The 25,553-nt window shown below is 42.1% G+C and overlaps 1 protein-coding gene across 6 annotated transcripts in view; it reads left to right on the top strand.

The window, feature by feature from the left end:
• IL12RB2 (interleukin 12 receptor subunit beta 2) overlaps positions 1-24,720 on the top strand; it is a 58,212-nt gene extending 33,492 nt beyond the window's left edge. For 5 of the 6 annotated variants that reach the window (XM_029618428.1, XM_029618429.1, XM_029618426.1 and 2 more), the window contains 8 exons: positions 444-663; positions 2,161-2,355; positions 3,674-3,775; positions 11,285-11,443; positions 13,449-13,592; positions 17,994-18,087; positions 22,746-22,827; positions 24,196-24,720. In XM_029618428.1, the coding sequence (XP_029474288.1) occupies positions 444-663; positions 2,161-2,355; positions 3,674-3,775; positions 11,285-11,443; positions 13,449-13,592; positions 17,994-18,087; positions 22,746-22,827; positions 24,196-24,699 (1,500 nt within the window). In that variant the 3' untranslated portion in view covers positions 24,700-24,720. The remainder of the gene's footprint in view (positions 1-443; positions 664-2,160; positions 2,356-3,673; positions 3,776-11,284; positions 11,444-13,448; positions 13,593-17,993; positions 18,088-22,745; positions 22,828-24,195) is intronic. The other variant, XM_029618427.1, reaches the window with a different exon arrangement.
• The last annotated feature ends 833 nt before the right edge of the window (positions 24,721-25,553 follow it).

Here is a 25,553-nt window from a genome sequence, read left to right as displayed (position 1 = left end):
AATAGAACTTATCTTGCAAATCCCATCCCGACGAGGCCACGTTTTGAAGTGATTCCTTCCTCAGGGGGTTCAACTTTTTCTTATTAGTAGTAGAAATAGCTGGCTCCTGGAGATAAAGAAAGTTTTAAAAATATTTTTATAAGCAACAGTAACATTTTTTTAAAAAGCTACATTTAAAAATTTTTTTTAATACTCTTTGGACTGTTCATAAAATTATGGTGGGAAGGTGCCAAGTCATGTTTATTCAAAACTAGTCAAGGTAACCTGGATGGTATCAGAAACCACCATCCCTCACTTGAATACATTTATAAATCAGAAAAGACAGTTCTAGGAGTATTGAAAAAAAAAGTTTTTGGTAGGTGTTTGTTGCTTATTCAATATTTTGGATTTTTGGTCACCTATCTGAGTGGAGGCTTTTTTTTTTTTTTTGTATATCACCGTAGAACATGAGCTCGTCAGAAGCAAGAGGAAAAATCCTGCATTACAAAGTGACATTTGAAAATCCAAACCAGAAGAGTTCCTGGGTGTGGTCGAACTTCACCACCCAAACCTGGTTTGTTAAAACCATTGACAGGGCAGTCTGTAAGATAACCGTGTCAGCTTACAATGCAAGAGGAAACTCTCCGCCTGTGGCTGTCAGCATAGCAGGAGAACACGTTCCAGGTAAGAGCCGTTACCGGTAGGGTCTCCTGGAGTGATGGGCTACGTAGGTCAGGGCTTCAGCTCCTTGCTGAAGCAGTTTATGCTTAATTGAATCTAAGACATTTTAGCAATAGTAGAAATTATGTTCCTTATCTCTGCAAGGGACGGGAGAATACGTTTGCATATATTGGACACATGGCCGGAGAGATATGATGAGGCTGTATTAGCACAAAGCTGAAAATATGCCAGCGGCAGCATCAGTTATTGGATCCTTGACCACTGGTGCTACCACCCACAAGTTTCAAATTTGTGATAATTCAGCTCCTTTACTAAGAAATAAACCCCCCAAAATATAAATACCCGGTGTAGGCAGGGTAAGCACCTAATGCAGAACTTTGACTTAAAGGGCTTTCTTTCATGCAATTTTAAGAGGGAAAAAAAAAAGCTTCATCAGGCCTCTATGAGTTGTGTTACCGCTTTTAATAGTTGTAATGAGGACTGTGCACTGCCATGCAGAAGACACAGGCTCGATGGCCAGGCCAGGGCTCACTGGGCTGGCTGGGGATGCCTCAAAGGCCATACCTGGGCGCAATCCCTGACAAGAAAGACAGCATTAACCCTTTAAAATTGACCTTTGCATGGAAACGTTAGCTGGTGTTTCGAAATAAGCAAACGTTGTTAACATTTGTTGTGGGGAAAAGGGGGGGTGGGGTTCTCTGGTAGAGTTAAAGAAGAACCAGCTGACTTTCCTGTTTTTCCTAAAGAGGAAAACACTTTTAAAAGTATCAAAGTATTCAGGCGGGCCTGCATGGCGAGCACAGTACTTTGCTCAGATTTACTCCTAGATTTCTGTGAGAAGTATTGGAAGATCTGTGATGTCAGCAGTGCTGTGTCACTTATACCTGCGTAGGGTAGGAGTATCTGAGGGCTTCGGAAGGTGAATAAAAGGGGCCTATGTATACGGGCAAGTTAGTGTGGGCTGAGTGAAGCATCTATATCCAAATTCAGACCTACGCTGGCTCCTCCTCCTCCTCTTTTTAGGGCCATGTCAAGTATCTTTCCTTCTGTTGAGTATTAGGTTTTGTGATTGTTGCTAGCCAGGGCTTTAGCTCCCTTTTCCCTTCCAGAGTTCAAAGGGAACTGAGTCCGTCAGGAATAAAGAGGACAGAGTTAGTGTAAACACGCAGACTCAACTTTTCTTTACAAAAGCTGATCCTGAAAGGTCCCTGATTCAGAGGCACATTCAAGTGCATTTGTCCTCATCCCTGCATTATACAACTCTGATACCCAGGAACAAGTGAACTAGTGATGAAAATGGAGAAAGATGCGCCTACTATCCGTATTTATTTTGCAATAATAAACGATCTTCTGCGTGCATTAAAAAATGATACAATGTAATAGCACGGTTCCTTTAGGAAAACTAAAGCGATTGGTAAAAGGAGCACACTTTTGGTAAGTGCTGCTACGGACGTTTATGGTTTCTCATTGCATCATTTATGTCCTTGTTCATCTTTTAAGGTTTGCCTTCTCCTCGTAATGCTCAAGCTGCAGCAATGGGTAATGGCAGCCTTTCCATCACCTGGGATCCACCAAATAAAGTTCTAGACCCAGTCACAGCGTACGTAGTGGAATGGGCAGAGCTTCCCAAAAAAGCCCGGCACAATTTAAACTGGATTAAGGTTCCCAAGAACAAGCGCTCTGCGTTAATAGCAGGTAATCTAGAAAATGTCTGTTCTTAGCTCTGTTTTTCAATATGGACTATGTAAAGGATTATTTAGATTTTTCTTAAGGAGCATTTCAGAGGACAGTGTATATTTACTTGTAAAACGAAAAAATGTCTCTGAAATCCAGGGTCTCTCCCTCATTCACACACACACAATCCTGCACAGGCATAGCCAGAAGTTTAATTTTTTTTTTGGGGGGGGAGGGGGGCAAGTTAACAGGGGTGAACATTGTGGCCAGCACTTCTCCCCCAGCCCAGTCTCATCCCTCACCCCATCTTATCTGGGTCTTCACAGCACAGCAGTGGCTACAAAACCCTGCTGATTTCTGGCAACACTCTGTACCTTTCTCTTCACTTTCTCCCTGGCCTGCCTCTGCTGTTTCCCACTTTTTCTCTGTAGTTAAAGCAGCTACTCTATGTAAAGTGTTAATCTCCCAAACTGCTGAAAAGCAATTTTGTAAATAAGCTTACACCCACTCCAAGCATTCCTGAACTTTGAAGGGGTTGAGAGGAGATGGGGGGGGGGGGGAACAAACTCCCTGCGAAATTAAAGAAAGACTTTGATGGCTTCCGACTTTTACATAACTAGCCAAAGGGCAGTGGTGCTTCCCATTCAAGTCAGCCTCCTTAAAGATCCAGGGGATCCTCCAGACCTGTCCACCTTTCAGAGGCTGACTCAGATGGGACATGACCCTGCTGCTATGAGTGGGGACCTGAAGCCCCTCCTTCCCCCACCCCCCACCCATGGCTGTGCTTCCTCGCTGCTGGCCCTTGGAGGAAGAGCGGCTGAGAACCGGAGAAGCCAAGGTTCAAATTCTGCTTTCCCAGTGATGTTCCTTGAGACCCTGGGGCAAGTCACTTGCATGCCTGAATACCTGTCACACTTGTACAGTGCAGCACTGTCAACATCCAGTCATTTATTTTTGGGTTTCTATTATGCCTTCCGTGGCTGAACAGTCACTTCAAAGCAGATCACAGTAAGATTAAAGGGTTCATATTCTAGATCATAATAAAACCCTAGGTAGTGTGCTGACCTTCAGTAAAAGCTGAGGGTCAGCACACTACCTACCTATAGAATGGTTCACGATCAAGGGTTCTACATACAGTACCGATGGAAGGGTGTAGGGTCTTAATTGTCTGTTGTTTGTTGTACTATAAAAATTATTATCCTGATGGCTCTCTAGAAAACTGTGGATATTTTGGATAAGGCTTCCACTGCAAATGCTGAATGACTGACTTTGAGTATTGCAAACAGGCTTTGTTATAAACACTTATGTGTCAGTGGGTCTTATGTTTGTTCTGCTGCAGGGAACATAAAACCTCACTGGTGTTATTATATCTGTGTGTATGCACTCTCTGAAAAAGGCGCAGGCATGGCTTCATGTACTCGGGGATTCACAAGACAAGCAGGTAAAGTGCATGCTTTAAACCGCAGTCTTTAAAAAGGTCAAACTTTCTGAAGTTTCTAATGTGAGCTGAATCTGCAAAGACACCCAGGTGCTCATGCAACCACAGGGCTAGATGTGCAACATGGAGTGCCTTAAGGTTTCAAGTGTACAACCACACAGTGAGTCAGAAGAGGCAGTGTGGCACCTCAATGTCTATGCAATGGCAATTACCTAAATGAAATAATGTTATCCGATTCACATAGTAGACATTACTGAGAGTTCTCATTTTGACTCCAATAACTGCTTAGATCATCTGGGAAAAAGCCCTTCAGTTGAAGTATATAAACAGGACTTTATTTTCTGAGGACAAGCAGGATACAATAGCCCTCACGCATCAGTTGATGGACTCGATCTCAACGTTTTTTTTGAATGCTCTACAAAGCATTGAAAGAGGCTCGCCTCCTGTGCATGGAAACCTTTGAGAAATGTGAATGTCTCCATCATATCTCCCCTACCTCGCCTTTCCTCTAGAGCGTACAAGCTTAGATCATTAAGTCTATCCCCATATGCTATAGAACGAAGGCCACGGACCATTTTAGTAGCCGCCCTCTGGACTGACTCTATCCTGTTTATATCCTTTTGAAGGCAGTGCCAGTGCGAGAGTCTTCAGCCGAGGGGCCCAGGGGAGCAATGTGATGTCAGACTTGCTGCCTGGGGCAATCGCTGTACTATGTCCTGTTGAGGACGGTTATGAAGGGGACACTGGGGCGTGGCGGCACCCGGAGGTGGGCCCCTCATTTGTTCAAACATGGAGGGGGGGGGGGGCCGGATACATCGTGGCTGTCTTGCTCGGGCGTGGCAAACGGCGGATTGGGGGCAGCGTGGTGATACTCAACGGCTCAGGTACTGTAGGTGTTATTTTATGTCTTTGTTCAATAAAGCTGTGGCCTTTGTTATACCACAACTAACTGCGGGGTTACGAGGAGGTGGGGGGGCTTGGGTATGGGGGGGGAACATCCCGGCTGCCAATGTTAAGTAAAGATCCCATATCAAAACAGTACTAACTGCAAGCACTGAAACAGGAGCAACCCTATCTATGAAAAGGCAAATATTACACCAGGCCCTAACACCTCCTATTAGGAAAGCAGAAAAAACCAGTCTGCTCTAAATTCCTACCTAGAAACTACATACTAGCAGAATACCTCACCTTGTTTAGACATGTAAACACAGATAGTCCCTCCCCAAATACAGAATAAGAACATAAGAAAATGCCATACTGGGTCAGACCAAGGGTCCATCAAGCCCAGCATCCTGTTTCCAACAGTGGCCAATCCAGGCCATAAGAACCTGGCAAGTACCCAAAAACTAAGTCTATTCCATGTAACCATTGCTAATGGCAGTGGCTATTCTCTAAGTGAACTTAATAGCAGGTAATGGACTTCTCCTCCAAGAACTTATCCAATCCTTTTTTTAAACCCAGCTATACTAACTGCACGAACCACATCCTCTGGCAACAAATTCCAGAGTTTAATTGTGCGCTGAGTAAAAAAGAACTTTCTCCGATTAGTTTTAAATGTGCCCCATGCTAACTTCATGGAGTGCCCCCTAGTCCTTCTATTATCCGAAAGAGTAAATAACCGATTCACATCTACCCGTTCTAGACCTCTCATGATTTTAAACACCTCTATCATATCCCCCCTCAGCCGTCTCTTCTCCAAGCTGAAAAGTCCTAACCTCTTTAGTATATATTTAAAGTATAAATAGAAATGTGTAAGCAGAAACTGAATTGGAAACTGCAATAATCTAGTCACTATATGCAATAGAAAACAGAAACATCACCAACTTTCATAAATCAAACAATAAGAAAATATAGATCATTTATAATAAACCACACTAATAAAAAGAATATTGCCAAACAGATGACAAAAAAAGGTTTTCCTTTAATTGTCCTGTTTATCTACCTTCCTTTTAAATTTTCCATTGTTCATTATTTTTAATCTTATACACCGATGTGATTCTGACATGGAATGACGGTATATAAAAACCAAAATAAATACATCGTTAACATTACAACAGCAATTAAAATGCTTATTCAAAAACAAAAAATAAATATAATCGCATACATATTAAGTCTTGCTTTCCACACATGCACTTGTTTCTTCCTGGTCTTCAGCTTTGCAAACATTCTAAAAATATCTTCACAGCGCGTATCTTTTTGAAGGCTCTGCTTTTATAGGCAGAAAGGGGAGGGCACTGAGTCGTTCTTGCATCAAGGATCCCCACAAGTACTGCAGATTTTAACGCTTCTCGGAACTGAAAAGGCTCACTCTCTTGTAACAATTTGTGGCTGAAGTTGAGAGAAAAATGTGAAAGGCAATGTAGACATTCAGATAAACAGCCTGCAAGACCTTCTTATGCAACCCTACTGCTACAAGCGAGTCGTCGAGATGCTGTCTGACTTGGCTCTTCCATCAGCTCCTTCAGACGCCCATTGAGCTAGATGAGTTCATCTAAACAAATCCTCCAAGTCCTCTTTAAACTCAGTAGCACCAATTGAGATCTCTAATATGGTCCATGTCTGTAAGAAAACTGAAGGCTAGGTCTTACTTTGTTGTCTCAGAGAAAGGTGAGCCCCTATAAGCGCAGAGTGATAGTATCCCATGGAAAGTTCTGAGCATGTTCTACAACAGTGGCTCTCAGCTTTTTTCCCATCGTGATAGACCAGACAGACCACACTCACGTGTATGACACACTGCTCATTATAATTCACGGCGGAAATAAAAAATAAAGGCCCAGTATTATTTTTATTGCTAAGAATGACACAAGGGAAAGATAAGTACTCTGAACAGAAATTGCATAAATAGTAAACATCCCATACCAAAACACCAATTTCCAGCACTCAAACAGTAACCACCTTACAAGGCAATATTGTAAACATTACACCAGGCCTTAAAACACCTATATTCCTCCTATTAGGAAAACAGAACAAGCCAGGCTGCTATAAAGCCTTACACGGAAACTACATGCCAGCAGAATACCTCACCTAACAAAGAATAAAGAGACCATAAAGCATAAATAGAAACATACAGACAAAAACTGAACTGGAAACTGCAATAAGCCAGAGAGCCTGTATGCAGTGTAATAAAGGAAAAAGAGAAATATCACCAGTCCTCATAAAACAAATCAAGAAATATAAAATCAATAGCAGTAAAACCATAATAAAAAGAACAGATTACTTTGAAATAACTGATGAATGGAATATCCAATAATTAAAAACTCATATAAAAAATGTCTAGAGACCAATAAAATATTTAAAAATAGCAGGCACAAAGACCCAATAATGAAAAAGAGGATTAAAAAAATGCTTTGTTCTCCAATCCTGGGAATGTTTGCTATCCAGGTGCCCTGAGATTGTTTTGAATTAGCAGGAGGAGGGATGGTTTGCTTGCAACTTTCTCCTCTCTCTCTCTCTCTCTCTCTCTCACACTGGCTCTCAATCGCTCACATATACACATGCTTTTTCTCTCTCACTTATATAGGCTCATAATCACACATTTACACACGTGCTGTCTGTCTTTTCACACACACACAGGATTTCAAGCACACACATACATGCTGTCTCTCTCTTTCTCTCACTTACACACAGGCTCTCAATCACATACTCATGTGCTGTCTCCCAACGGCTCTAAATCACATGCTCTCTCTCTTACTTATACACCCAGGCTTTTAATCATACATAAGCATGATCTCTCTCACACATACAGGTTCTCAGTCAAACTTTGGGACATTTATCAATCTGCAATCAGCAAAGTATTAACTCAAATGAATCTCTCTCTTAATTAAAAAAAAGAACCTGAGATACTATACATTTGTCCTAAACTAAGCCAAGCAAAAGAACTAGAAATTTTGGAAGCCGCCAAAAACTATCCCATTTCCTTTGAGGTCCAAGATCTTGTGATTTTTCTGGACTGTGAAGTAAATTTAAAAGCATGGATAAAAAGAATAATCAAGGATGGATACTTCAAACTGAATGTTCTAAAGAGGTTGAAACCACTTTTATATACAAATGACTTTAGAACTGTCTTGCAAGCCCTTGTCTTTTCGAAGTTAGATTACTGTAATGCGATGCTTTTGGGCCTGCCTGCTAATACTACAAGACCTTTGCAATTACTTCAGAATTCCGCAGCCAGACTTTTAACTGGTACTAGAAAATCCAAGCACATTACCCCTATATTGAAGGGTCTCCACTGGTTGCCTGTCAAATATCGAACCCAACACAAAGTTTTAACTTTAATCCACAAAACATTGTATAATGAAAAGATAGAATGGCTAACCTCAGTCCTACATTTCCATACTCCCTCAAGAACGACAAGATCAACTGGTACTGGGATGTTGACTATACCATCTCCCAAAATTGCACATCTCAACAATGTCCGTGAAAGAGCGATTTCTATTGCCGGGCCCCAATTATGGAACTCCCTGCCACAAGATTTGCGGATGGAATCAGATATTAAAATATTTAAAAAGGGCGTAAAAACATGGCTTTCCAACAGGCCTTCCAATAACTTCACCGATTTTATGCGCTTTTAATATTTATTATTTTAACTACTTCTTTTAATTTTTGAAACTTTAATTTTTAATTTTAAATTCTACGTTTTAATTCAATATTTTATTTTATTATAAAACTGTTTTTACATCTTTTCCTTTACTTTTGAAATTAAATGTTTTTACATGAATATTTGCCCTTAAGTGTAAACCGATGTGATATGTTTACATGAACATCGGTATATAAAAACCAATAAATAAATAAATAAACATGTTCATACTATCTCTCTCACACACATAGGGCCGGATTTTAAAAGGGTTACACGCATATAAGATACATGCGTAACCCTTTTAAAAGCCCCCTGCTTGCGCCGAGCCTATTTTGCATAGGCTCGGCGGCACGCACAAGCCCCGAGACGCGCAAAAAGGGGCGGTCGGGGGTGTGGCTAGGGGGCGTGGTTTTGGATTGGGGCGTGTTCGGGGGCGTGTGGGCGGTCCAGGGGCGTGGCCGGCGCGCGTAAGTTACTACTGCCCGGAGGCAGTAATAACTTTTCAGATAAAGGTGGGGGGGGGGAGGGTCTAGATAGGGCCGGGAGGGGAAGGTGCAAGGGGGTGGAAGGAAAGTTCCCTCCGAGGCCGCTCCAATTTCGGAGCTGCCTTGGAGGGAATGGGCAGCGCGCGCCGGGCTCGGCGCGCGCAAGTTGCACAAATGTGAACCCCCCTTGTGCGCGCCGACCCCGGATTTTATAAGATACGCGTGGCTACACGCGTATCTTATAAAATCCAGTGTACTTTTGTTCGCGCGTGCGCTGTCTTTTAAAATGTACCCCAAAGGATCTCAATCACACACACAGATATACTCTCTTTCACACAAACAGGTTTTCAATCACACACTTACACATACAAGCTCTCAAACACTCACTTACATACATGCTGTCTCTCTCTCTCTCACACACTCACACACACACACACACACAGGATCTCAAACACATATGTTTGCTCACTCATTCTCACTCCCCCCTCCCCCCACTGAACTAGCGGCAGCAGCAGCCTCTTCCTCTTCCAGCCCTCGCGACCTCAAGAAAAGAGTCCCATCGGCCACAGGGGCTGTCGTTGCTCCTCCTGTGCTCCGCACTGCGCTGCTCATTCTTCAGGCCAGGCCTCTCTTCTTTGGGCCGATACTGCATGCACTAGCATGGTCTCCTCTTCCCGCACGCGCGACCGCTGCATTCCACTTCCTCTTCCGGGCCGCAGGGGGGGGGGGGGGGGCAGGGCAGGAAGAAGAGACCATGGCAGTGCCTCTGACTCCAGCTCTCCTGGCGCATTCCACCCAAGCTATCGCATTTTAAGCACGGGCGGTGGATGAGTTCCTATTTCGCTGGGACAGTGGGGGACCGGGAAGTGTGGCGAGACACCTTCATGTGTTTGGCAACATACCGATTGAGAACTGATGTGCTTAGAGGGTCTTGGTAATTATGGAGTTAAGAACTGAGTAAAGGAAGAAAGCTCACATTCCTGGTGCGGCTGTTAGCTCCTGGGAAGAAGATGGTCCCATCTATACAAACGATGCCCAGTCAGGAGATGACATGGCTCTATAGTCTTAAAGGGAGTCCCTCTACAAAATAAAATAGTGAAAATGAACTCCCACTTCCAATTCGAAAGCTATTGCATATCTCTAGTAAAGAAATATTTGCTAAGATTACTCCTGAGTGTACCCCCTTTCAACCTCATCTCATGACCCCTCATTGTACAGCCTCCTTTCCACTGAAAAAGGCTCACCTCCTGTGCATGGAAAGCTTTGAGATATTTGAATGTCTCTATCATATCTCCCCTATCTCGCCTTTCCAGATGCCTTCTCTCTTGATTTCAAAACCATTAAGAGCCTGATTAATCAAGGGCTTTTCACATTGGCCCACACAGACACAGAATGGCAGAAAAGCTTTAAAGATGAATTTTAAAAGCTGGGCACCCACCAAAATCGGGAGATGTAGGACATTAGCATGTCCACCTGATTTTATAAGCAGCCCACATGTGCGCTCAAATCCCAATGCATGAATTACTCGTATCTGATGAAAAAGGGGGCAGAAAGTGGATAGGGTGTGGGCTGGGAGTGGGTGTCCTGGGGCGGGACCAAGAGATGTGAGCGCAAGTACATACGTGTCCGGGCGTGTGCTCAGTTACTGCACCGTGTAACTTTACTTTCTCTATGGAGAAGGTGTAAGTTTAAAAAATCAAATGTTACAGGCATCTCTAAGGGATTTGAGAGGTTTTGGGGGGCATGCAGGTTAAAGAACTAGGGGGTTTGGGAAGACCTAAGAGAGCACTGGGTGAACTGATGGGTGAACTGGTGAAACTGGTCCTTGACTGGATGCGCCTCTGTTTTGAAATACAATCAGTTGCACATCCATAAGCACATCCATAAGCAGACTTGCGCTGCTGGGCACGGAGAAGCTTAAAATAAGGCTCACAGATACATCTGCCTAGGCTATTTTATAACATACATGTGCATGTACATGCATATTATAAATTGCTGCGTCTCTGGGCTTCCGTCGACGCACATGTGTATATGTGGCTCGCGCGCCCGTTTAAAAGTTACCACCTCAGTGAAATAGGTCCTAAATCTCAGGTGTAAATAATACTTTTTGTGGACCTGATAACCATCTAGGTCTCCATCTCTTCTTCCACTGTTCTGATGTCACAGCTGTTACTTTCTTGCTGCTCAAAAATGATTTGGAGCCCACCTGATTGAGGATTGTGGGTGGCCATCTTTACTGAGGATCCATGCTTACCGAAGATATTCTGGCATACAGAGAAAACAAATTGATCACTTCTAGTGAATATACAGAAATAAAACAGTAGTTTGGACTTAACTGGAAGTTTGTAGGTCCATTTATTTTGCATGATCAGTTCTGCTGATCTTCTTTTAATTATTTTAATCATTTGCTTGTTTTTTTTTAAAGGATATATTTTCTGTTTTATTTCGCAGCCCCATTATCTGGTCCACAGATTTCTTGGCAACAGAGAAAGGAAAACAGTGTTTCGATTTCATGGGAAGAAATACCAGCAAATCAGCAAATGGGGTGCATTATTAACTACAAATTATATTTACAGAAACAGAATTCAGACTCTGTTCCCAAAGTCTTTGGTACGTACCCTGTATAAACTGGCAGTGTAAGGTCTTGTGAATTATAATTCTAACCTGCTTATTCATTTCCAGATTCAAATCTTGTACCTAAAGTTGATCATACCTCAAAACTGGGCTCACTGGAAAAAGGCTGAATTTAGAAGTCTTCTTTTTATTCTAATCCTATTGATTTGGCCAATGCCATGACATATTGTATAGGTTCTCAGTCTCAATCAAAAAGCCAAGAAGGGACTGCTCTCAGCCAAAAAAAAGTCTGAAAGTGATATTACCAATTTATTCCATCTGAAAAAAAAAAAACCACCACCAAGGAGGAGTGCAAGCAATAATTTTAATGGAAGAAAATGGTAGTTGTATATCAATGTGGATATGCAGATAAAGCTCATTTTGATCAGAAAAACCTCCAAAGTATGGTCACTATTTAAATTCATAAATATGTGCAATTTAAATTGTCAAAACTTATATGCCTCATGTAATGGGTGCAAAAGATAGTGGTATGACAGAGACACAACACACAATTCATATCTCCACAAGAAATAATAAGAACAAAATATGCCTTTACAGCCAAAGTTTCGTCAACGAGGCTGCATCCGGGCCACTCAAGAAAATAAAGAAAAGATTAACAAAAATGTATATAAGGAAGTACCACAATTCAAAATATTGCACTTACCTCTCTAATATACAATATGAGCTTCAAAATGGCTGTATGGTCTACTGCATAATTCAGTAAAGGCACACGGCCCCATCATAGTGGTATCATTTATAAAGACAAAAGTGGTATGAACAATCAAAAAGGGAAAATCAATTTGATTTAAAACAGCCTATGCCAGAAAAACTTAATGGAATAACAGGTACACCAGCCAATTGGTATTCTTGAAAACAAGTCTGTGATATCAGTGGATCTTTAAATGTAAAAATCAATCAACGTGAAGAAAAAAGTCATTCGCAAAAAGCATCAGAATAATTTAAATGGCCAGTCATGGTCCTTCTGAATGCAACTCATTTCTGTTATCCCAATCAAAGAAATAAAACCCATTCAATAAGGATATTTCAACCTTGAGGTTCTAATGATTTAAGATATTTCTCATGGTCTCCACTTAGAGGGTTAGAACTAACATGACCAATGGCAAAGCAATTTAATGAATCAAAAGATTGATCCCCTAGAATTGCAATAAGTCGTAAGCATCCATTCTTCTCAACCAGAGACAAGAGTGTTGCTCAGCTATCCAGGTACATAGCGCTCTTTTAGTATTTTCAACATATATTTTAGGAAATGGACATAAAATTAAAAAGACAACAACAATAGTTACACAGATTACATCACGCTTCTGGCAGCATTTAGCATTGCTTTGATAAACCACCAATATATTCTGACAGTAACGTTGGTAGGTGATGATCCTACCCTGCTTCTGGTGATTTTGTGGGTGGCGATAGGGTTTCAGGTAGTCTAATGGTTGGGAGGGTATGGATTAATGCTGAATTTGGGGGTATGGGTGGGGAAGATCCTGGGGCTGATATGCCCGCAATGTGTTAAATTGTTTTGGAGGAGGGTGGAAGGAGGAGGAGGCTATGAGTCACATTAGCTCTAATCCTTTAGCAGGTAGAGGGCTTGGGATCGGGCCTACAGGCTTGCAGTGTTGGTTTATTTTTTTTTCATTTATTTAGTCAGCACTTAACCAGCTGCATTTTCAACATATCTAGTTAAGGTTTAAATGATCTGGGGACATGAAACCTAACTAGCTATATTCAAACAGCAGGACGTTTATCTCATTGAATATCCCAAACAACTTATCCGGCTAACTTTAGTTGGATAAGTTATCCATTAGATGCTTTTCTCAAAATTGACGTCAAACTTCACCTTTAAGAGAATTTGTTTTGTTAAATTAATTTTAAGGTTCAGACTTCCTGTTCTGAATGCCCAAGTTGTGCAACCAAAGCCGCCATTTTAATTACATAGATGCAAGCCATGCACTCACTTGCACATTGTCTTTTTGTCCTTTGCATTTAGAAATCCATGGTGAAACATTTACACAGCCTTATGTCGTAGAAAGCATCCCGGCTGGTATTCCTTGCAATATATGGATGACTGGTTCCACTGAAGAGGGTGAAAGTCCCAGAGGAAATGAAAAACTTATCTTCCTAAATGTTGGCAGTAAGAAATATTTCAACATTTTAAACTCTCTTATTGGTTTAATTTTCCTGAGCGCTGAACTGTGATATGGTGGCAAATGCTGGAGAGAACTAATAGTTTCTACTGTATGTCATTTTTTTTAAATTTACAAAATAGTCCAATGCATGGAAAGCTTGTATTCTGTCGCACTTTCATCCTAGTGTACACCATGGGATGTGCAGCATCACAGGGTGAGAGACCAATGGCTCCTCCCACAGTCGCTTTGCACTCTCGATGACATCATTGTTTGTCGGTGTGGTTGGGGTTGGACCTTATCATGCTACCCTCCTCACAGACTCAGTTTACTTAGGTTTTCAGCTCTGAAATAAAGAAGTTAAAGTAGCAGTATCTGTTCAGGGCTTTCTAAGGCCCTGGTTATAAAGTAGATGTGGCCATGGAACTGCAAAACGATGACGCGGGAACACTAAGGTGATACAAGTCACTTCTGAGGTGGTAACAACCAGTCACTTAAAAAGTGCTTTTGTGAGACCCATTTGTTTTATCGTGGCTGGAAAGGAGGCAGAATGTGCAGAGTCTGCTAGGAACAGGCTTGTTCTGCCTCCTCTGAAGAGACGCCGCAGACAATGTGGAATCCTCAGCACAATTAGCAGATGGAGATAATTCTACTGTGGTGGGCACTTTGAACAAAAATTCCTGAATTTAATTTTCAGTTACAACTGGGATAAACCTTATTGCTTGCTTAAATTAACAATTTGCCAAAAATCCTGACGTTTCTCTCCATCTCTAATCAAAAGCATGTTAGATTTCCTGACTCTGTGATCATTTTTCTTGAGCTGGTGCCACTGCCTCGCGACTCCTGCTCTGACAATTCGCTAACCTCTGTCCCTGTCAGTAATTAACTTCGGACAGATTAAGACTCGTTGCAATCTCTAACATGAGCTGCTAAGTCTCCAGATTCTAAGCCTGCGATTTGAGCTCATCATGAGACAGAGTCCCAGTAGGATTTAAGGAGTCGTGGAGTCCTCCATACCATAAACGTTACATTCCAAAAACCTGTCACTAATGCTATCAGGGCTAGGATTTGCTGAATCCAACAGATAGATGAAAACTGACTCAATAAGCTTGGATGCACAAATCTTATTTCCTTGATATATTACTGCTTCTGCCTTTTGAAATCATCTCTAGTTCAGCAAAAGCAGTGGCTTCTAATGTTAGAAGCGGAAGAGCCCTCTGATTTAAATGTAGCTGTGCTGATGTTTCATCTAAAGCACATATATTAAGTATTCCTTCTAAAGGAGAACTGCTGTTTGGCCCTCAGCTTGAAAGGATTGTTGAAGATCTAACTAAAGAGGAGAAAGCTTTTCTACTGTAAGCAAGCTCAGCCCATTAGACTTCCACAAAGGACTTCAGAAAGAACACAGACATTTCATCCATAGTCTCTCATTTCAAGGGAAAACGATTTATTCAATATCACTTCATTCTCAGATGTCTTATTTAGGTGAACTTTTATATAGCAGTTCTAGACATCCAGTAAAATTTAGTATCAAACCAAAGGAAGCCCAAACACAACTTGCTTATATATGGACAGATCTCAAACAACCGAAGAGCAAGTGATCATCAAATGCATTGACTCACTGGTGTCATATCAGCAATGCTAATCCATCAGTAACGCACATCTGATTGCTTTAGCAGCAGCAGTAGTTCTAATCATCTACTAATGAGTATTGTAGACAAATGTTTTTTTTTAAAAACTTTCTTTGTCTTTCACAAAACCTTTAAACACAGCAAAGCTTGTCTCAGGTATATGACCCAGATGATACTACTGAAGATGTACTTAACTTAATGTCCACACTGTCACCATTAACCTCTTTGCTCTGATGTACAGATCCTGGTCGGAGGACCCAGGAAATGGAGGAACACCCGACACTGACAGTGTTTCAGTGATGTAAACAGAAACTAAGCACAACTAAAACAGAATTCTACAACATCAGCATCAACTGACCATCCAACTATCATCATTAAAATCATATCCAATGCCAAACCATTTCATCTATCAGTGATACATGATCTACTATCATGGGACAATTCTTCATCCCAGTCCAGCTCTACTGAATGTTGTTACGTACAAAGATATATTCCAGTAGAATAGTACAGAACTTAATTTGGAGAAAGTTTGCAAACCAATACCTTTTCAGTAACATTACGCCATATGAAGCTTCTATTCAAGCAATACTGGAGTTTTTATTCAAAGGCTTCAGTTCAAAATAGTAACATAGTAATGACGGCAGATAAAGACCAAATGGATCATCCAGTCTGCCCAGCAATTTGCTTATGATAGTAACTGCCGCTCCGTGCAGGTTACCCCCATGCATTCTGTTAAGGATAGTAACTGCCGCTCCGTGCAGGTCACCCCCATGCATTCTGTTAAGGATAGTAACTGCCGCTCCGTGCAGGTCACCCCCATGCATTCTGTTAAGGATAGTAACTGCCGCTCCGTGCAGGTCACCCCCATGCATTCTGTTAAGGATAGTAACTGCCGCTCCTTGCAGGTCACCCCCATGCATTCTGTTAAGGATAGTAACTGCCGCTCCGTGCAGGTCACCCCCATGCATTCTGTTAAGGATAGTAACTGCCTCTCCGTGCAGGTCACCCCCATGCATTCTGTTAAGGATAGTAACTGCCGCTCCGTGCAGGTCACCCCCATGCATTCTGTTAAGGATAGTAACTGCCTCTCCGTGCAGGTTACCCCCATGCATTCTGTTAAGGATAGTAACTGCCTCTCCGTGCAGGTCACCCCCATGCATTCTGTTAAGGATAGTAACTGCCGCTCCATGCAGGTTACCCCCATGCATTCTGTTAAGGATAGTAACTGCCGCTCCGTGCAGGTTACCCCCATGCATTCTGTTAAGGATAGTAACTGCCGCTCCGTGTAGGTTACCCCCATGCTTTCTGTTAAGGGTAGTAACTGCCGCTCCGTGCAGGTCACCCCCATGCTTTCTGTTAAGGATAGTAACTGCCGCTCCGTGCAGGTCACCCCCATGCATTCTGTTGATAGTAACTGCCGCTCCGTGCAGGTCACCCCCATGCATTCTGTTAAGGATAGTAACTGCCGCTCCATGCAGGTTACCCCCATGCATTCTGTTAAGGATAGTAACTGCCACTCCGTGCAGGTTACCACCGTGCTTTCTGTTAAGGGTAGTAACTGCCTTTCCGTGCAGGTTACCCCCATGCAGAAATGTTTATAGCACCCCCTTCATTTCCAACTTCAAGCCTTTAGGAATCTGCAATGTTTGTCCCATGCCCTTTTGAATTAATTTACGGTTCAGGTACTCTGATGGTTCATGGCAGCAGTGTCACTAATCAGAGGTGAAATTCAAGGCAAGGAGCTCAGTGTTCACCCTGGCATAATTCATTTTCTCGGAAGGCTAAGAAGACAAAAGTTTTGGGGTTTTTTTTTTACCCGGATTTGAATAGTGTTTTGAATACATTGATGAAATGCTCCTTTTGAATCCCTCAGTTCCATTAGTCTGGACTTTTTGACTGTTATAGTGACTTTGATATTTTTGCCTTTGGCTAAACGAATTAGTAAAATTCATCTTTTATATTTCAACTTACTCAATTTTTTCAAGACAAAGTTGTCGCAACAGTTCTTTCATTTTGTTTTAAAAAATAAACGTGTTTCAGGATCGAGACCCTGTACTAATTTTCTTTTACTCTAGGAGAGAAAACTGCGCTCCTGAGGTGTCAAGAGCATTACAGTTGTATTTAGTATCAAAATAGTGAGGGAGGTGGAACAGCATCCCCTTTCAGTATTTGTCTCCTGTGAGACCTGGGAATACCACTGAGTAAGTTGAACTCAGCCTTTCCCCAATATTCGCTGATGCTGAGTTTGCCATCTGTTGTTGCAGAGGCTGGTGGATTAAAGCATGGATATTTTGTTGTTATATGTGAAACACTGGGGCCAATGTACTAAAATATGTTAATATCATCCGTTAACATGCGTTAATTAGCTTGCATTAATGGCATTAAGAGTTGCATTAATTCATGCACATTAAAGTTAGTGCATTAACATGGACATTGTTGCAAAAACTTAACTAGATGACCTCAGTGTAGTTTTTTGCATTAACAGGTCTGTGCTAACTTTTGCATGTTATACCTTGCATTATTTTTCTCTGTGCTAATGAGCAAGAAATTGCTTCTCATTACCTAAGTAAGCTTTTGTGTTAGTGCTAATGTGAGTTAACAGCCCCACTAACGTATGTTATGGGCTTGCATTAGATAACACAGGTATTTAACTCACAATAATGCTTGTGTTACTGTTAACAAAATTTAGTACATTGGTCCCATTGACTTAAAAATATTTTGGTTTTCATTGATAAAACTTTAGTTCTAGCTGATTGGATTTGCTTTGTTGGGTTACAGGTGTGTTTCAATGGTATGTGAATATTATTCTGGCTGCTGCTTTTTCCTTCACCGGTTTTGCTTGTATCTACTTTGTTCAACCTGCAAGGCAAAGGTGAGTGAAAAGGAATTACAATATATTCAATATATTTTTACTTGATGATCACTGATACCCTACAGACTTTATGCACAGTGGATTTTTTTCTTTTCACTTTTCCCTTCCTCTCCTATGAGTGGCAGGGGAAGAAAGGGGGTGAGAGGATAGGGGAGTGGGAGTGAGAGGGAAGGGAAGAAAAGGGGAAATGAAGGGAATGAGAAAAGGGAAGAGATGAATAAGAGGGGAGGGAAGGAAAGGGGAAGAGGGAAGAAGAGTGGGAGAAAAGGAGAGAACAGAAGAGGGGGGGGAAGGGAAGGAACTAGGGAGGGAGCAAGATTATATGGGGAGTTGAGAATGCACCATGCACAGATGCCCCACCATTCATACCACTCCCAGTTCCCCAGAGAACAGATGCTGGGGAAGAGTGGGAGGCAGTTGATGAGGTTGCAAGCTCACTGAAATCCATCTGAGAGCCATGACCCCCTTCCTCACCCCTCCTCCGACATTTTAAAGGGAGAGCTCCCGCTCAGCAAACCTCCAAAATGGAACTCGCACATCTCAGGGATTGGGTTGGGGGTAGCAGTATAGAGGAGTGTGTGTGGGGAGCATAACTGTTGGGGCTGGACTTGGGTGGGGAACTCTCTCCCTTCTCCTATGTGAGTGTGGGGGGGTGGTTAGGTGACGGTGCAGAAGTGGGTAAATGGGAGTGTGAAAGAGTGGTGTGTAGTGTTAGGGAATTTAGAGTTATTGATTATCTAACATTAACATCAGATAATTATGTCATAAGTTAGGATAAAGGGAGCAGAATTCTATACCTTTTAGAGGTAGATAAGATTTTTATTGTAGCAGCATAAAATATATAATTTATATACAGCAGATATTGTTTTTAAATTTCTGGTTTAACAAAGTAAATTTTTCTTGTTACAAAGGTTATGAAAACCCCTGTGTTTAATTCAAATGTAATGCCAATTAAATCACCCTAGCTTAAAGTAGTAATTTAGCCAGTTTATCTTTGATTCTGGGTCATCTTTCTAGATAATCAGGGTCCTTTCTTAGCACAGAGGATAGACAGCTGAACCTCCAGCAGGCAGATAAATGAACACCACCATCTCAGGATCCTTTAAATGTATTAGTGTATTCACTATATATCTCGTAGTGACCTACAAGGGAATGCTCAGACTCTTGATAAGGTATGGGGAATTTCTGAGTTAAGTTAAAAGGCTGATTTTTTTTATTTTTTTAATATGAAAGTGACACCTGCCTATAAATTAAAGGATGAACTAGGGATGGGTGGGAGGGTTAGGAAATACAAACACACAAACTTCTGTTTGTTGCCTGTCTATCTATTTAAAACAAAACACATGAACACACTAAATAATATACCCAATAGTTTACTTTTCTACAATATTTTTACGTTTTAAAAATTTTTCCAAGCAGCTTACTGATTCTTTCCAGCCACCAGCAGGATGATCCTGTCCTCTCAGTTCTCCCACTGGATTGAATAACATTGGCTATCAGAAATCTGAGTTCACCTCAGACCCAGGAGTTAAATTTCCAGTGTAAGCTGTCTTGGGCCTTCCCCAGAGAGCTTACATTTACATTTTACTTGCCAGGCCTTGTCAAAATGGCCTTGGATGCAAGAATGAATTATTTTTATGCTTTTAAATTTAAAGTGGGTTGACTCACTTTCAGGTAAATTTTAAAAGGAGCGCTTGTGCGCCCATAAATGCGCATATTGGCACGCGAGCAGAGATACGCTTAATTTTATAATCGTGTGCGCAAGTACACGTGAATCATTTAAAATATCCCTGCCGCGCGTATGTGTGCAGCCTTTACGCGCATATTTTTTAGTAACATGCTTGCACAAGTGGCCAGAGAGAGAGAGAGAGAGAGAGCGCCTCCATTAGAGAGACAATCTGACACTTTCAACTCAGGGTGGGCTTTGGGGGGGACGGTGTTACAAGGGTCTACAGATCCTTGCGCCCTAGACAGAGCAATGTAACCCCCCCCCCCCCCCCCCCCAAAATCCATCCTGAGTTGAAAGTGCCCCTCTTACAGTGGGAGATATATATAGAGCGTCATATTGTCTCTCTTTCTCTCCCCATCGCGCGCCTTGATCAGCCTTTGCAAAAATTGTGGTTATCTGCCTCCTTATACTTGACGCATGCGCAGATATGTACACATGTACTTCCCGGCTTTTAAAAATTTGCGTTGGTCGCGCGTGGCCCGCATAAGCGTGTATGAGGCTGTTTTTGCGCGAGCAACACTTTTTTTTAAAATCTACCTCTCTGTGTCTATATCTCCAACATGAGCCGAGCTTTCAGCTTTGTTCCCAGTGCTTAGCCTGTGCTTCAGGAAACAGGAGAGGATGGGGTAAGGCTGGAGCAGACTTAGTAGAAAAGAACCAACCCCCTTCCTCCTTTTTCTCTCGTCTCGGGCAGCTGCAGGGAAGAGGAGGGGAGGGGCGAGGATGCGATGGGTGGTGGAGCAAAGAAGAGTTCAGTTTCTGTTTGCAGATTTCTACTCTGATTTGTGGTCCCTTAAGTCTGTGTGTTGAGGATCTGTGTATGTGATCGAGGTGAGGTATTCTGCTCACATGTAGTTTCTGTACAGGGATCTGTTGCTGTCTGGCTTGTTCTGTTTTCTCAGTAAGAAGTTAGCGTAGGGGTTTGTTCACTGTATGAAGTTTTTCTAAGAGATTTTGCAGTCATGGAATCACTTTGTCTTAAACTGTCTTTCCTTTGTAAGGCTGCCAATTTTCCCACATTTTGAAAATATCCTTATTTTAAAAAAGACTGCTGACTCTTTGGGATTAAATGATTGATTTGACCAGGTAGAAACAGTTAATACACAAGCAAATCCTAGCTTTCTGGTACCCCTCCCACTATTTTATACTTTACTATGCTCTTTGTTTGTATGGTGCTCATTTAGGGGCGGATTTTAAAAGGGTTACGCATGTAACCCTTAAAAAAAAAAAAAACCCCTGCGCGCGCCGAGCCTATTTTGCATAAGCTCGACGGCGCACGCAAGTCCCGGGGCTTTCCCGGGGGGGGGGGGGGGGGTGTCGGGGGCGTGTCGCGGCTGGCACGTCATCGGAGGCGTTCTGGGGGCGGGGCTGCGGAAGTGGTTCCGGCCCAGGGGCATTCCGGGGGCGTGGCCGCGGCCTCCAGACCAGCCCCCGGACTGGAACGTGGCGCGCCGGCAGCCGTAACTTGTAAAATAAAGGTAGGAGGGAGGGGAAGGTAAGGGGCCGGAGGGTATGGAGGATGGCTACCGATTTTGCGCAGCCTTGCGCGCGCCGACCCTGTATTTTATAGCATGCGTGCGGTAGGGCGCGCATGTTATAAAATCGGGAGTAGATTTGTTTGTGCCGGGTTGCACAAACAAACCTACTCCCGCGCGCACCTTTTAAAATCTACCCCTTAAAGTGTTTGTTATATAGAAGAGTTTTTTTAATCCACCTCTTTTTTTTGTTTTTGATTTTCAATTATGTGTTTTCCTAGGAGTGGTGATGACGAGAGTCATTATGATTGTTGAGTTTATTTATCAAAATCTCAAGTGAGTGTGGAAGGAGCAGAAGGCTGAAGGTATGCCAGATCCCCTGGCATTGGCCCTGACTCCTACAGTCTTCTCTCAATGCACTCAAACACATTTACACATAGGAAACAAGAGAAACAGAAATCTTTCACTTAGTGTGTAAAAAGCACACACATTTATTAGTAAACTACAAAGAATGTTATGTAGGAGTTAGGGAAGAGTGAAAAGCAGGACTGAAGACAGCTGGACACACCTATTCTAGTACCTGTGGAGATGTTAGTTAATAACAGCAACAATAAAAGCTGATATTTTAGTATTTAATATAGGACATTTTGTCACTGTAATTCAATTTAATGAACAAGGTTATATTCGTTTTTTTGAGGTGAACACCTATACAAGGTGGATCACAGGCAAATGTAAAACACAGCATTGCAATACAACATAACAAATGTAAATGCAAAAGCATACAACACCATTATACAGTCAAAAACCAAAATGCATATTCTATATACATTAAGCAATTAACAGCAGCATACATAATACAGTTTTACAGGTTTGGTACTAGAGTGGGTGTGCCCACTGCCCAGCTATCTTCCACATGGACTGGCGGCACCTAGAAGGTTGTCGATATATGGAAACTTACACTTTCATTCAACCTTTTTAACAGCAGCATTTTAATTTCTTGTTGGTTGAAGTAGTGTGGTTGATGTGTTAGTCCATTTGAATGCACAGAAATAAAGAATAACAAATATATATCGGGTGGTACCTTTTTATTGCCTACTTTAATACATGTTGGTTGAGGTCAGAAAAAAATACAACAAGCATCGATCTTGTGCATTACACATGTTGGGAGGTGTCAGGAGTAGAAAGCCTGATTCACATATCAAAAGCCAGTTTATAGGAGGCCAAACCTGTGTTCACAAGCAAATCTGTGAGCAGGGTGGAAGCTGTTAATGGCGCATCTGTGGATTGTCCGCGTACATCACGCAATAGTGATAGTAAAGAGGAGTCCTGCACACTCCCAAGAGCTTTGTTTTTCAGTTTGTATCAAATATCTTCACCGCACCTTCTAAATATCTGCATAATATCTCCTTGCTGTTCTGCAAACCCTGAATATAATCTCACTACTTATCCTCCAGGTTTTTCTCTCTTTTTACTACCCACATGAAGATTCCAGACCCAGCTCACAGTACATGGGCCAGAGAATATAAGTCCATGAAGGTAAGTCATGAAGGGAGGCGATTTCTGGACTGTCCACGTTGATGCAAAGCCTGCTCACACCTTTGCCCCTCAGCCTTTGCATCGGTTTTCAAAGGGAAAGCACGCGAGGGTTTTCACTTTGAACGTTGCCAGCAGGTGTACAAAGCATGCGCAGACGCTCCCACCGGCTTTTGACTTAAAAAAAAAAAAATGTGCATGTAGATTTTCACAGCAAAACCACCCGCACAAACAGCAGGAGTCATTGCGTGCAGGTCGTTATACCCGCTCAATTTTCAAAGTGAACTTAAACACGCAAGTTTGTTTTGATAATTGGTGTAATTTATTTGGGTTGCTACAAAATTACCCCTGAATGAGAGAGAGAGAGAGAGAGAGAGAGAGAGAGAGCACCAACCTAAACCAGGCATCAAAGAGGCTTAACTCCCAGCTGCAAATGGAACTGGTTCTGATGCCACTGACATCCACTCATCCCCTCCCCGGTATTTCTCAATGGTGATCCGTTTCGGGAGCTACCATGCTAGCAATTCCAGATGTTTTGGCAGGCTCTGGTCCCCCCTCTGCGCCATGCTCTAACATCCAATAAGCTCATGGTGCAGCGTCACTAGGATTATTTCAAGGCATTTAAGGAAGAAGACCTCCGAATATTTTCTCTTTGTCTCACGAGCGAGGGGGAAGTGTTTCCGTAATTCACAGTCAGCACAGTCACAAGTTATTTAGTGAAGATCCTTATGTGAAAGGTAAAAAAATAAACTTTGCATCTAATAGACAGCTGCTATTTGTATATTTATGAATAGAATTATATTTAAACATTTGTTACATTAATTCCTAACCCGGGTTTTTTGGTTAGGGCTACAAGTGGAGGGGCACATCTGTCTGTCGTGTGGCTTATGTTCACAGTGGTCGATGGCACTCGCCACACCTGAATAGCCGGATATGATCTGTTCCATGCCTGTCTTTCAATTCCAGAGCCCTGCTTAAACTTGCCAAAGAAAATGATGTTCTTTAATGGCTCCTTAAAGTTCAGCTCTGAGGCTGGCAAGGAAAAGTGGGTACTTCGTACTTGCTCTAAAGCAGACACAAATTTACCTGCGTGAAAGTAGCAGCAGGAAATTCTGAAAAGTATCTCCGCGCCTACTCCCTCCCTTTACCCCTAATCCTGTCCCTTTTTACTCATGGAAAAGTACACGCACAGTTCACAACATGCACACTTTTACCCACAACAGGGGGGGCAATTTTCAAAGGGCCTGTTTTTATGTGGGGAAATGCATAATGTTTTTCAAATTACCCTCTCCATGGCTGCTAAAATGCAGATTATTTATGGTTGGTGGTTACGTGGAATAAATGCATGAATATATATATATATTTCTTTAGGACAAAATGAGGCTTCATTCAGAACAGTTCCTGAATGACTCCAGCACTTTGGAAGAGCACGAGACTATGGAAATAGAAGAGGTTTTTGGCGATCAAGAGCCCCTGACCTTTGAGTACATGGCCACCCTCGGCAGCGATGAACGCAAGGCAAAAGTAAGCTTGCAAACTCCAGAAGGAAAATGTCAGCCACGAGAACTCAGCACTACGGCAGATGATGGTTTCATTTATAGGCATCAGATTCCTTGTTTGTATAGAACTTTGGTCTCTGAACAACTCCTCGGACTTCAAACCGTTTTGGAGCCAGGCATTCAACCAGCTGAAGCTGCAGCAATAGACTATTTGCCTACAAATATAATATCAAGTAGCATTAACACTACAGAGGACAGCTCCGAATCCAAATCTGAATTCTGCTCAATTACTTCGTTTCTACCACCATTGTTTACTTATGGTGGGAAGCTCACGCTGGATGCAGTTAAAATCGATTGTAGCTCCTACACAGAATAAACTTGAAATTTGTAAAACCTATTGCCTAGGTGTTCTCAAATCCTATACACTTTTCTCAAATACAATGCCATCAGTCAGCAAAACATGCACTCATGCACTCTGTTGGCGTTCTCCCCTTTACTCCATGCAGCGTCCAAAAATTAGCTTGGAATTTCTCAAGTGTTTTGTTTTTTTTTTTTGCCTTTCTCCAGTGCAATCTGCCTCTTGGACTACCTGAAGAGCTGGTATGGAACTGCTTGCATGTTTTGCTACATCAGCCATTAAATAATACAACCTTACACTATAGATATGTATGCCACTTTACACCATAGCTGTATTGTGAGGCAAAAGACTCAGGCAGCGTTAACTAGTTCTCACATGTGGCCTTAAATGTGAAGGCTGTGCTGATATTAGAAATGGGTGTGACTGCCATTTTAAAAAAAAGTGCTAAGACAAAAGGAGCAGTAAGTTTAGTGCACATTTGTACATCGACTAAAAATGGTAGTAAAGTAAAAAATGCAGTAACTTTACTACTGTTTTTAACTTTAAAAAATTGGAGGCTGTCTGGTCCAGCTTGGGCACCCCAGTGTTGAGCTTTGTTTTTGGGTCACTGGGTCAGAGATGGAATAAATGTAACTCAGTATTTCTGGGGCTAGTGTCCATCCCAGATCTGGGAGACTCAAATGCAAGCCCCTGCACCCAGGAACTCCAGGTCTGGGACCATGCTAGCAAAGCACCATAGACTAACATTAGCCCCAGAAACATTATTTTTATTCCATATCTAACCCAGAATTTAAATTTCCAGTGTGTAAGAAGAAAAGTGAATTAAGCCTTCAGGGCTTTAACGCACCTTCCTGCATTTGGGAAAAGTAATA

This window comes from Rhinatrema bivittatum, chromosome 10, assembly GCF_901001135.1.
Source record: "Rhinatrema bivittatum chromosome 10, aRhiBiv1.1, whole genome shotgun sequence".
NCBI lineage: Eukaryota > Metazoa > Chordata > Amphibia > Gymnophiona > Rhinatrematidae > Rhinatrema > Rhinatrema bivittatum.
The sequence above is the reverse complement of the archived record's forward strand: the minus strand, read 5'-3'. Positions and strand labels throughout refer to the sequence as shown.